This window comes from Metopolophium dirhodum, chromosome 6, assembly GCF_019925205.1.
Source record: "Metopolophium dirhodum isolate CAU chromosome 6, ASM1992520v1, whole genome shotgun sequence".
NCBI lineage: Eukaryota > Metazoa > Arthropoda > Insecta > Hemiptera > Aphididae > Metopolophium > Metopolophium dirhodum.
The window spans coordinates 9,849,001-9,862,899 of record NC_083565.1 but is presented as its reverse complement, the minus strand read 5'-3'; the positions used below and the strand labels follow the sequence as shown (position 1 = coordinate 9,862,899).

The 13,899-nt window shown below is 30.5% G+C and overlaps 3 protein-coding genes across 5 annotated transcripts in view; 1 reads left to right on the top strand and 2 right to left on the bottom strand.

Moving 5' to 3' along the window:
* The window catches only part of LOC132947497 (myocardin-related transcription factor A), a 70,705-nt gene extending 70,355 nt beyond the window's left edge, over positions 1–350 (bottom strand). For both annotated transcript variants that reach the window (XM_061017807.1, XM_061017806.1), the window contains exon 1: positions 65–350. The gene's annotated coding sequence lies outside the window, so the exon portion shown is untranslated. The remainder of the gene's footprint in view (positions 1–64) is intronic.
* A 173-nt stretch (positions 351–523) lies between these two features.
* Positions 524–8,056, top strand: LOC132947496 (ATP-dependent RNA helicase DHX8). Its single transcript, XM_061017802.1, has 18 exons — positions 524–758; positions 842–927; positions 1,005–1,225; positions 1,291–1,716; positions 1,850–2,045; positions 2,134–2,243; positions 2,943–3,087; positions 3,161–3,331; positions 3,510–3,672; positions 3,750–3,931; positions 4,012–4,259; positions 4,336–4,861; positions 4,942–5,082; positions 6,665–6,805; positions 6,874–7,026; positions 7,090–7,415; positions 7,483–7,662; positions 7,735–8,056. Exons 1-18 carry the CDS (start codon positions 665–667, stop codon positions 7,955–7,957), a joined length of 3,732 nt encoding a protein of 1,243 aa, XP_060873785.1. The 5' UTR covers positions 524–664; the 3' UTR covers positions 7,958–8,056.
* Positions 8,057–8,071: 15 nt separating this feature from the next.
* LOC132947498 (RNA-binding region-containing protein 3-like) lies at positions 8,072–10,091 on the bottom strand. Of its 2 annotated transcripts, none has more exons than XM_061017808.1 (4): positions 9,664–10,091; positions 9,390–9,589; positions 8,319–9,323; positions 8,072–8,234 (listed from the first exon to the last, which is right to left on the bottom strand). In XM_061017808.1, exons 1-4 carry the CDS (start codon positions 9,667–9,669, stop codon positions 8,072–8,074), a joined length of 1,374 nt encoding a protein of 457 aa, XP_060873791.1. In that variant the 5' UTR covers positions 9,670–10,091. The 2 variants fall into 2 exon arrangements, with proteins under 2 accessions (XP_060873791.1, XP_060873792.1); XM_061017809.1 differs by having other exon boundaries at positions 9,390–9,596; positions 9,664–10,088.
* Positions 10,092–13,899: the final 3,808 nt, after the last annotated feature.

Here is a 13,899-nt window from a genome sequence, read left to right as displayed (position 1 = left end):
TTTCATTATTTGCTATGGTCAATAATAGTGATTATTAGTGAAATAGTAAAAAAAATACACTCACATTATGACGTTTATGGCTGAATTCCGATGGATAATATAATATCTGCGTTGATATTCATTATTCTAATTTTTCTTTTGGCTGTCTGCATCTGCAAATTATTGAATTTCGCAGTAAATACATTGACACTGACACTGGTTGTTTACCCTAAACACAAAAGTACAAAACTACAAAACATACAAGAAAACTTAAACGAAATAAAGATAACATTGACTAAGTCTGGTTTTATTCGAAAAATAAAATATGAATTTTTTTATGTGTAAGTATTACAAATTACAATAATAATAATAATAATAGTTGAATCGTATTGAAAACTGAAAAGTCTCTCGTTTCAATGATAAGCACAACGCCAACCTGACGAAAACCAAACAGAATCATTTTCACAACGTTGGGGCTCCCGATCCGTATCAATTGTTTTCAAACATTTAAAATAATAAAAACACGATTTTTGTTGTTTACTGATAATATTCCGTTGGTTTATATTTTTCATTTTTCACTGTTCGACTGTTCGGCTGTTCGACTGTTCCAGTGATCACTATTCACGATCATGTGTTAAGTTTAGGTTTTATAATAACAATTCTATTATTAGTTAATTGTATCACTATGGATGAATTACCAAAATTGGAACATTTGTCATTAGTATCAAAAATATGTACCGAATTAGAAAATCATTTGGGACTCAACGATAAAGATTTGGGTAAGACATCATTAATTAAACCTGATCTTTGAATCTTTCCTTAGTATTGTTATCCTTATATTATACATTTAATTAATTTCTAGCTGAATTTATTATTGACTTGGCTTACAAAAACGATACATTGGAAGCATTCAAAAAAGCTCTTCTGAAAAATGGAGCTGAATTTTCCGTAAGTTTACATTGTCATCATGATATATATTATAGAAATAAATGCATTTATTTATTAATTTATTATTTTTTTTGAAGGATTCATTTATTGCCAATTTGCTGCGTATTATACAGCACATGCAACCGAAAACATCCAAACTATCAGGAAATAAATCATATGAAAATATTGAAAAAAGTGACACACTTGCATGTAAATTTCCTGGTTTAGCAATACCTAATGACCTTGTTGGTGAAGAAAATGACCCCATTAGTGCTGTCATGGCAGAATTAGAGTCTTTTGCTCCAATTCTTAGCACCAAGTATGAATACATTTTATAAAAATTAGACTTAATTATTAATACTGTATTTAAATAATTATTTTTAGTGGCATTGAAGACGAAACTAACAAGCCTAGTGCTTCAGATGATAAACGTTTGTCTAGAAGTCGATCTAAGAGTCATGATCGACATCACAGGAGGCGAAATTCTAAAAACAGAAGTAGAAGTCGAGAAAAACATCGTGGAGACAAAAGTCACGATAAACAGCGAGATAGACAAAAAGATAGGAGTCGTGATAGACATAGAGATAGAAGTCGTGATAGACAAAGGGATAGAAGTCGTGATAGACAAAGGGATAGAAGTCGTGATAGACAGGGGGATAGGAATCGTGATAAACGCGACCGAAATCGTGATAGACAGAGAGATAGGAGTCATGATAAACGTGACAGAAATCGTGATAGACAGGGTGATAGGAGTCGTGATAGACGTGACAGAAGCAATGATGGACAAAGAAAAGAAAGGCATGAGAAAGAGTATGTAATTTAATATTTTCTATATTCTTTAATTGTACATACAAAAATTTTCAATTTATCCTTATGTAGACATGTAGTATGATCTTGTGTAAAAATCGATTTTTTTATATATTTCTATTGTCATTTTATTCAGAATTGAATCAAAGAGCAAATTTCCAGAACTGGGAAAAGTGTATCCTGGCAAAGTCTTGAATATTGTAGACTTTGGTTGTTTTGTTCAACTTGATATGTTTCGTCAATCCCAAGGACTTGTACACATTTCACAATTACGTCAAAAAGGAAGAGTGACTTCTGTTAGTGATGTTGTTTCTAGAGGTGATAAAGTCATGGTAAGTAATTATCATTTGGCAACATTGACATGCTTGAAAACTCTGTGAATTGTCAAAATATTAGTTATTCAATAATCAATTTTTACAGGTAAAAGTTTTATCAATAAGTGGTAACCAAAAAATTTCATTGTCTATGAAAGATGTTGATCAAGACACTGGAGAAGACTTAAATCCAATGATACAGCCTGGAGATCTCGAGTATGATATAATATTATTTATTTATTTAATTACGGGGAGCGAGCCCAATATAATTCTCAAAAATATATATATTTAACCTAAGCGGGTGTTACACTTACCCAACTTAAGTCTTTACAAGTCGTTATTTTTAATATTGTGAAGATTACATGCAATACCATGTGTAATAATAATACATATAATAATTAAACAAAAATACATGATATAAAAAATATAAATAATTAGGTATATAATATAATAATAGCAATAATTTATTAATGTGTATTGAACAAGTGATGGTGCTCATTGCCAAGGCGCGTCATCCTATGAATTGGCTGGTTTCTGCGTTAATTAGTATTGTTAGAAGTAATAACGAAGGAAGTAGACGACCTAGTTTGACGGAATGAAACTTTAAAACTAATTTGAGAGAGTAGGGTAGGAGCATCAATACATATATCAATTAATTTTTGTAAATAGAGTAAGTCAGTCTCAACTATTATATGACTAAAAAGACAAGACCGAGTTTATGCACAACTGGATGGTAGTCGTGAGGAAGATGATTAATTTTCAGAATAAACTCTGATGAGCTTAAAAATCTTCTCTAGACACGTTCTATAAGAGAAGAATCTACTGCCGTATTTGGGGTCCCATAGTAATCAGACATATTCTAGAAGAGATCTAGATAACATAATATCTATATTACTTCTGTTTTAATAATTTTAGTGAAGAGGATGATATGATGGGTGGCCGTAACCCTGACAGACCTACTTCCTTATTGGAACTACAGACAATTGCTGATGCAGATGAAATGACAAATTTAAAACGTATGAATAAGATTTCATCACCAGAGCGCTGGGAAATAAAACAAGTAAATTTACATAAATAAATTTGAAAATAATATATTTCCTTTACTTAATCTGGATTTTAATTATTAACTATAGATGTTATCAGCCAATTGTATTGATAAAAGTGAACTTCCCGATTTTGATGAAGAAACTGGAATTTTACCCAAAGATAACACTGAAGAAGAACAAGACATTGAAATTGAAATTGTTGAAGATGAACCTCCATTTTTACATGGACATGGTAGAAATCTCCACGATCTTAGCCCAGTATGCATTACAAATAGAACAAAATTATAAAAGTTAATGTTAGACTATTGTGTAGTATTTATTTATTTAGTAGAATCATAAATTTACTTTTATAAAAGAATTTTTAATACACAACACCTAATTTATATTTTTAAACATTATAAAATAATGTATAATAGTTATTTTTATATTTTTTTAGGTTCGTATAGTTAAGAATCCAGATGGTTCTCTTGCACAAGCAGCCATGATGCAAAGTGCATTGTCCAAAGAACGCCGAGAACATAAAATGTTGGCACGCGAACAAGAAATGGACTCTGTGCCTAAAAATGTTACTAAAAATTGGATTGATCCTCTACCAGATAGTAAGTAATATTAATGTCCATATGCATATTATAAAATTTATTTATAATAATTACTTGTCATTTTGAAAAATGTTTAGATGATAGTAGACAATTAGCTTCAAACATGCGAGGAATTGGATTGACTGCCCAAGATGTACCAGAATGGAAAAAACACGTTATTGGCGGCAAAAAAAGTTCATTTGGAATTAAGACCAACTTGACTCTCTTAGAACAGAGACAAAGCTTACCAATTTATAAACTTAAAGATGAACTCATCAAAGTAATACATATTATAACATATTATATCTAAGTGACATTTAAATTTGTACAAATGTACTTATTCATATTAATTGACAATAGGCTGTGACTGACAACCAAATATTGATTGTCATTGGAGAAACTGGTTCAGGAAAAACCACTCAGATTACTCAATATTTAGCCGAGGCTGGGTTTACATCAAGAGGTAAAATCGGGTGTACTCAACCTAGAAGAGTAGCAGCCATGTCAGTTGCAAAGAGGGTGTCTGAAGAATTTGGATGCAGATTAGGTCAAGAAGTTGGTTACACTATTCGTTTTGAAGATTGCACTAGTCCAGAGACTGTCATCAAGTATGATTAATGATTAACTATTTCATATATAATAATATTCTTTGAAAGTCTAGCAAAATATTTTTATCGTTTTTAGATACATGACAGACGGCATGTTGCTGCGTGAATGTCTAGTAGATTTTGACCTGAAAAACTATTCTGTGATCATGTTAGATGAAGCTCACGAAAGAACAATAAACACGGACGTTTTATTTGGATTATTAAAACAAGCTGTCACAAAAAGGAAAGAACTAAAACTAATTGTAACATCTGCTACTCTAGACGCTGTGAAATTTTCTCAATACTTTTTTGAAGCACCCATCTTCACAATTCCTGGACGTACATTCCCTGTAGAAGTTTTATATACTAAAGAACCTGAAACAGATTATCTAGATGCATCACTTATCACAATTATGCAAATACATTTACGCGAACCACCTGGTGATGTATTGCTTTTCTTGACTGGTCAAGAAGAAATTGATACAGCTTGTGAAATCTTATATGAGAGAATGAAGTCATTAGGACCTGATATACCAGAGTTAATTATTTTACCTGTATATTCGGCTCTACCTAGTGAAATGCAAACTAGAATTTTTGATGCAGCTCCTCCTGGATCTCGAAAAGTATAAATAAAACAGTATTCTATCAAACCAATAAAAAATTATTTTATATATATATTGATTTTAATATTTTTTTTACTCAGGTTGTTATTGCTACTAATATTGCTGAGACTTCGTTGACAATTGATGGTATCTATTATGTCGTCGATCCTGGATTTGTAAAACAAAAAGTTTATAATTCAAAAACTGGAATGGACTCTTTGGTTGTCACACCAATTTCTCAAGTATGTCTGTTTGTAAATTAAAAATATTGAAATGTATTTAATATTTTTTTTATTATGGGGCCTCGCTACTGCCATCAGCTTTAGCTCAAGACTTTAATTTTTAACAAAATTAAAGTTAGTTTAAGTTTTCCAATTTGGTCCAGGAAAAAAAATTTGAACTTAACAGAAAATTGTCTATAGATCATACAGAACACCGAAAAAATTAAATCGTATATTATTGTGCACTGTAAATGAATACTTGAAAATATAAATTTTACAAATCATAATTAAAATTAAAAACGGAAAGTGTTTTGTACAATCTACAGATATTTTTCTGCTGAATTCAAATATTTTTTCAGAACCAAAATTAGATAATATTAAGGTACTTTCCTGTTATATGAGACTGGCTATTATCGTGACTACCACCCAAGACTATATCCGTTATCGCAACCACCACCTTTTATTTATGGATTTATCATTTTTGTTCATCTTCGTGTTCGGAAATAACAACCATAATATTATTTTTTGTATTATTATTATTTTATTGTTTTCAATGGCTGTACGCTGAGTGTCACGTTTACCATGTAAAATATATTACCAATGATTACTATTATCTGGGTATTAAAATCTTTTCTTCATATAATATTTTTTTTTTATATAACAAATTAGAATTTGGCTATTTCCACAGTAGCTGCATATTAAAAAAAATATAAAAGAATTAAGTATAATTAATAAAAATAAAGTAGTCTATTGTAATAGCACAGATAAAATGAAAATTTCCATTTAATCTGTGGTAGTAAGAAAGTGTATACATTTTGGTAGTCTTAGATAACAGGATTGTGATGTTTCACTCAACAATCACAGTAGTCGTAATAACGGAGGTAGTCTTGAGTGGTAGTCGCGATAATAGCTGTAGAATCGTATAACAGGAAAGTGCCCAACATTAATGAACTTTAACTTTGATAAACAAATAAATAAATTAATAAAAACAATAAATTAGTTGACGTAAAATTTGTACAGTGAATTTTATATTGTTATCGAGTTATGAACATGTATATGCGCATACAAAGTCACATACATACATGCCATGCACACCCACATTGAATTTAACTCACACTATTAAATACCATAGATCCCAGGAGGTTAAGACGAGATTAGAAATGTCCTAAATGTTGCTTGTAGCTAGCTCCCTCAAGAGGACGCCACACCCACATGAGTTGTCTCCGTCTTACAAGTGCGTAACGTAGAAAATTTACACTCAGCAGATCACGTTTAGCTCCGTTAGTTTAAAATATATTATATACACATACCTTGCCAAAAATGTAACGATCGTAACAAATCAACACACAAACACAGAATGTTCTTACCATCAAGTTTCATAAAAGGTCGTTTTACTCTAATTTTTAAACTAACGGAGCTAAACGTGTTCTCTTGACCGTAAATTTGCTATGTTACGCACTTGTAAGACAAAGACTACATATGCTGGTGTGGAGTCCTCTTTATGGGTCACAATGTTATACAAAAATAATTGTTGTATATTAATGCAGTATGAAATATCGATTCAATACTTAATTAAATTATATGCTCAATATTGTAATTTAAGGCACAAGCCAAACAAAGAGCTGGTCGTGCTGGCCGTACCGGACCAGGTAAATGTTACAGACTTTATACAGAGAGAGCCTATCGAGATGAAATGTTACCAACACCTGTTCCTGAGATACAACGTACAAATTTAGCAACCACAGTATGTTATTAAATATTTAATTTCACTTATTTGTCACAGTATCAATTTAAAAATTATTTACTTTCCAGGTATTACAATTGAAAACTATGGGCATTAATGATTTGCTTCATTTTGACTTCATGGATGCTCCACCGGTTGAAAGTTTAATCATGGCGTTGGAATCATTGCATTCTTTAAGTGCATTAGATGATGAAGGTCTACTTACCAGATTGGGAAGACGAGTATGTACCTGATTTAAATAATTTAAATATTTAATGAAGAAAATTATAATTATATGATTTCAGATGGCAGAATTTCCATTGGAACCTAACCTCTCCAAAATGTTGATAATGTCTGTTCATCTTCAATGTTCCGAAGAAATATTGACTATTGTATCTATGCTTTCCGTTCAAAATGTCTTCTATAGACCAAAGGATAAGCAAGCATTGGCTGATCAGAAAAAAGCAAAGTTCAATCAAGTTGAAGGAGATCACTTAACCCTTCTGGCAGTGTACAACTCTTGGAAAAACAATAAGTTTAGTAATGCTTGGTGCTATGAGAATTTTGTCCAAGTACGAACACTAAAACGAGCCCAAGATGTTCGTAAACAATTACTTGGAATCATGGATAGGTAATAATTAGATTCTAAATACTTAAACTCTGATACATTTTTAAAATGTAGCTATACATTTTTGTAGACATAAGTTAGATGTTGTTTCGGCTGGTAAAAACACAGCTCGAATACAGAAGGCTATTTGTTCTGGATTTTTCCGCAATGCATCTAAAAAAGATCCACAGGAAGGTTATCGTACTCTTGTTGATGGACAGGCAGTCTATATTCATCCTAGCAGTGCTTTGTTCAACAGGCAACCTGAATGGTTAGTATTGATAAACAAATTAATTATGCATTAATATTACACAAAATGAAATTAAACGTATTTTATTATCAGGGTAATGTATCACGAGCTGGTCCAAACAACCAAAGAGTACATGCGTGAGGTAACAACAATAGATCCGAGGTGGCTTGTTGAATTTGCACCAGCGTTCTTCAAATTCTCTGATCCAACCAAGTTGAGCAAGTTCAAAAAGAATCAACGACTAGAACCACTTTATAACAAATATGAAGAACCAAATTCGTGGAGAATTTCCAGAGTGCGAAGGAGAAGAAACTGATTTTTTTTGTATATTATTAATTATTCTTTATGTATGAATGTATGACATTTTAAATATAAACATATTATGTACAAGTGATTACAATTTGTATGCATTTAATTATTGTATTAATACTTATTTTGCTGTAGCTGATCTAGCAAATTGTACAATCATAGGTTTGTCTTTTAAAATATATCCGTTAGTTTCTTTCAGCGCCTGGTGGGCGTTTTCTACACATGGTAATGTCACAAATGCTTGACCTTTCATACGTCCGTCTTGCATTAATCGTACATCAAACCTGCAAATATTGAACATAACCAATTATATATTAGAATATAAATTAATATAGTAAATAGTAATACAAATATTAAATTTTACTAACATAGTTCCCGGTTTAAGATCACCAGATTTGAAAAATCTCTTATAAATATATTTTAAATCATTATCCAGCACTGTTTTTGCTAAATTTTTTATGTATAATCTACAAGATGGAGCTCCAGGACAATAATTCTTAAAAATTGGCATATTATTCATATCTTTATCTGATAATCTATTAGTAGCTAATTCTTCTTTACTGATACAATCTCCTGTTGTATCATCATCTGACTCGCTTTCTTTTTTAACTTCTTCTTTGTTTGTACTTTTTACTGAGTATATTACACCAAATCCTCCTTCAGTATCGGCAGTTGGTCCCTCGGCTGGTTTTAGTTCTGCCGATACTTTGACTTCAATCTTCTTTGGTATCTCGCATTCAACAGTGTCAAAAACATTGGCCAATTCAACTTTGGCCTTTTTTGATGCTGTAATTGCAACATTCTTTAAACGCTTAGGTTTTATGACTTTGAATATTTTCTTTTTCACCATGGATAATTTAGGTTCTACATTATGATCACTTTCATCATTACTTTCCATTTCAGATTCTGAAAGCTCGGGATCAGTTTCATCAGTAGTGGTATATTTATCTGCAGTTTCGATTTTCATTAACTTATTCAGGGGGTAACCTATGACTGGTTCAAAAGGTGCTGGCAGGTTCATACGATTCATCAAATGTAAGACTTGATAGTAGAACTTTTGATTACAAGCTAATGCATTGACAATATTTGACAGTATGTGTGGATTTGGATCGGGATAACTATAGTGCAGATGATGTGGTGGTGGTTGGTTTAGGTCAATCGCAGCTGACCAACTATTTAATTTTTTTAGATAATCCTCCTGTAACTGTTTTATTTTGTCAGTATTGCATTCAGTTACTGGTAGTGGTTTAGGGCATTTCATTAGATTTATGTCAAGATCATTTGCAGACAATTCGACAGTCAACCTATAGCCCAATAGTTCTTTTTGATGCAACCGTTGGATAACAGCTTCAGCAAATTCTTGGGATTCAAACCTAAAAATATGGACAGCGTGCAGTGAATAAAAAAAAATACACAAGGATTTTGAAAAAATAAGTTACCTTGCATAAGCTATACATCTCCGATCCGTTTTAGATGTCAATATTTTAACATACTTGGCGCCAAAATACTTGAGAAATTCTTCTTTTTCTTCAGACGAAATTTGTGGAGGAAAATGGCGCACTATAATAGTAGCAGATGCCATAATTTTTGCATAAACAAAGCATGAACAAGGTAAACCAGTAAATTGTACTTTAATGATCTGAATCCTGAAATAAATACATGCTCAACAAAACAGCCAAAATTGTTCCCATCTAGTTTTGAGGAAAAACTTACCAACATAGGTATTACAAATAGTAATTATGTACAATAATAATATAATGTACCGACCACTCAAGAAATATTACACCTGGTCCATAGATGTAATGGAAGAATATTATCTTTAAATCCTCGAATAGTTCAATGTTTTGTGTGACTTGTCAATACTAAGTATTAAGTAGGTTGGATAGAAAATCTAATTAAATAAATTTAGTGTCATGCATCCTACATTCTTACTGGAATTTGGAACTGTGCTACCTTCTAAGTAGTAGGTACCGCAAAAGGCGCCAAATGCGAATGCAGTAAAGTTTCCAGTGGCCAGCACGATTTAAGAACTTAAGGTAATCAAAATCTTAAATCGTGGTTACCAGTTTGAGTTATCACTTGAGACGCACATAAATGATAATAAAATGATAATAAAAACAACATCGAGGATTGATCAATCCATTGGCAGCAATGGAAATTTCATCTCAGAAATATAAAAATTATAACAATTAACAATGCACCTAGTACCTACAACAATCGTCCGAACTCGGACAAAGTTAACGTCGTTTGTCCGGCGGATTCGCGTTTATGAAAATTAACGCGTTGTCGACTTGTCGTAACTCCGAGCAGCACGGTGGGACAGTGCCGTGTAACATCTAAAAAAATTGAAAACTGACTATGTCCGTAAATAGCTCAACAAGATTCAAATTATTTTATAAATTTTAATAATTTTATAGTGTATAGAAAATTCTAATATAAACATTCAGTGAAATTTTCAAGTATCTACAATCGTTTGTTTTTTAATTACAACAAAATAAGAAAATCGTTACATGAGAAATCGTGATATCAAATGTTGTAAAAATATGAATTTCAAACGCTCATAAAAATTTAATTTGACTTTCTTGTAGACATTTTTTTTTTTTTGATAAAAGTAGACAAACTTATGAGGAATCTTCTATTATATTTTCAAATCATAGATTTAAAACGAAAAATTTTTATGAATTTCTAAGTCAAAATAATTTGCAAATTTTTGTCATTTTTACGTATTTTGTCAATATTTGAACTTTAAAAGCTTATAAAAAAAAATTGTGACAGTGGATTTTTAATTTTTTTCATCTGCTTTTGAAACAATAACCTAGGAGACTTCTATTAAATTTTCAAGCTTTTTTACCCAACAAATAAAATTTTATTGATTTTTATAGAAAATAAAAACTAAAAAAATGGAAACTGAAAAAGTCCGTAAACAATTCAAAATAAGTCAAAATATTTATTTTGAAAAATGTTATGGTGTATAGAAAATGCTAATATAAACATTCAGTCAAAATTTCATGTATATACGTTTATTTGTTTTAAAGTAACGCCAAAATCGATTTTCTCGAAAATAGATTTTGCATAAAAATTGCAGTTTTTCCTTAATTTCTCTTTTGTTTTTCACGTCGCTTTTAAAAACTACTGAGAAATTTTTACTTTTGACCCCCCCCCCCCCCCAAACTACCAACTAGATTCACTTTCCTATCAGAAAAGTTACTGTTGAAGAATATCCAAGCATTTTTACTGTCCTAAAAGGTGATGACAGACACAAAAATAAAAAAATTTTAAAAATTAAAAAAAAAAAAAACACACACATCATTATAAAATCAATACATTCATCGCTTCGCTCAGAATCTAAAATTTCCTAGTAGTTTTCAAAAAGGACATGAAAAACAAAAGAAAAATTGAGGAAAAAAGAGAATTTTTACACAAAGTCTGTTTGCGAGAAAATCGATTTTGGTTTTTGGTGTTACTCTAAAACAAATGACCGTAGGTACATGAAATTTTGAGAGAATGTTTATACTAGCATTTTTTATACACCATAACATTTTCCAAATATTTTGACTTATTTTGAGCAGTTTACGGACATTTTCATTTTCCATAATATTTTCATACCCGAGACGCAATAAATGTACCTACTTATGTTTTAAAAGTACACGGACCTCAATTTACTATTGAGTATTAATAATTACCTTTTTTAGGGGACTCGAAATAATGAAACCATCAATTTTCAGTTTCCAATTTTATTAGTTTTTTTTTCTACAAATATCAATAAAATTTTATTTGTTGGGTAAAAAGCTTAAAAATTTAATACAAGGCTCCTACTATATTATTACAATGGCAATTGAAAAATATTAAAAATCCTTAGTCACAGCTTTTATTTATAAGCATTTAAAGTTCAAATTTTGACAAAATTTATCATATTTAAAATGTAATAATTATTTTGTAGTTGAAAATTTATAAAATGTTCAACTTTTATAGCTAAGGATTGAAAATTTAAAACAAGGTTCCACGTAAATAGGTTATATATAAATTACTTTATTCACAATAATATCATCAAATATATAAATATATTACTTGGCAATATCATAGGCTGCAATGACTGACCGTTTTCGCTCAGAATCGTTTTTCTTATAAAATGATATTATATCATTGAATTCAAATTTAACACCATCCATTACAGTGACTCACTTGTAACCTACTGTACAGCAGAACGACATCCACTTCCCACCTTTTTTGTATTAACTTTTGAACATTGATAACTTGGTGCCCTATGAATAATCCTTCTTTAATGAACTAAGTATTTTGAATAGTTTTTTCTGTTTAAGATTTTGGACATTTTAGTTTGAACTGTTTAGTGTTTGTTCCTACTGTATAAATTTTTCCAAATTTATTTGTTGTCTTCTAAAATACATTTTCCTGCAGGCGCCCTCTTTCAATTTTTTTTATGAATTTAACTCTCAATGATTTTTTTGTATAGAATTTTGAACATTGATAACTTGGTACCCTATGAATATTCCTTCATTAGTGAACTAATATTATTGTGAATAGTTTTCCTATTTCAGAATCTGTAGATTATAGTTTGCTTTCATTAGTGTATGTTCCCACTTAATAATTTGTTTCTACATTTTTTTTTGTTTTCTAAAATGCAATTGCCTGCGAGTACTTTCACCTCCCTTTCAATTTCTGTTTTCATTTATTTAATTCTAGTTTAATGCGTGTACAACTTTTATTATATTTTCCAAATATTTGTTTTGCTATCAAAACTGCATTTGCCTGTTGGTTCCCACAATCCAGTTCTAATTTTTTTGTATTCATTTTTTAACTACCTGATGCTCACTTAATAATCATTCTCTAATGAACTAATTATTTTGAAAATTTTTTTTTGTTTATTTTTGTTTAGATTTTAGACATTTTAGTTTGAACTATTTAGTGTGTGTTCTTACTGTATAATTTGTTACTACATTTTTTTTTGTTTTCTGTATACTAGAAACTTGGCATTACTACGATTTTAATTTTTATAAAATACTAGTTGAATAACCCAGCGTTGCCCGGGAAAAAAATTTTGATTAATGAACTCCTTTTGTGTATAATTTGCTGTGCATATGGAAGCAAAATCATACTATATTTTAATTTTTATAAGCCATCCCGCGTGGCGTTGCCCGTGAGATTCGCTTATGGTTATGTGAACAGTAGTACATTATCAGGTAAGCAATCTATCTGCGGTAGATTGTGGACACAGCGAGGTGGGTGATAAAAAAAACCTATATTTATACTATATTAGTATATCTTTGTAGTTGAAAAAAATGTTCAACAAAAGATAACCAACAGACCTGTATTGAAGTCTGCATAATTAATCATCGCGAATTTTTAGGAGAATTTAATATTTATATATTAATATATTCTAGGGGTTATTTTATTTTAATTGATTTCATTTTATTTTTACGGACAATTGACAAATCGGCGTAATTGTACCTAGCTTTGTGAAATAATTCGGTATATATAACCTGCAACCAAAGGCAACCAAATAAACAAAAAGAAAGTTTCAATTTCCACCGTAAATCTTAAGATCCCTAAAATATGAATATCGGAAAATTCTTTCTTATTGCACATCTTGATCATTAAATATATTTATGATTATATATACATATATATCAAGTACGTACCTACTTTATATATTTTAAAACCAATATTGTATATTTACATTAGATATCACTTGATAGAGGGCGCCACTATTGTATTCTTACATCCCCTTATTTTCCCCTTTAGGGGTTGAATTTCCAAAAATCCTTTCTTAGCGGACGCTTACATTATAATAGCTATCTGTATGCCAAATTTCAGCCCGATCCGTCCAATGGTTTGAATTGTGAGTTGATAGATCAGTCAGTCAGCTTACTGTTTTATATATACAGATAATATAAGTTAAATACCTATACTCTTTTTCAAATGAGAACGCAC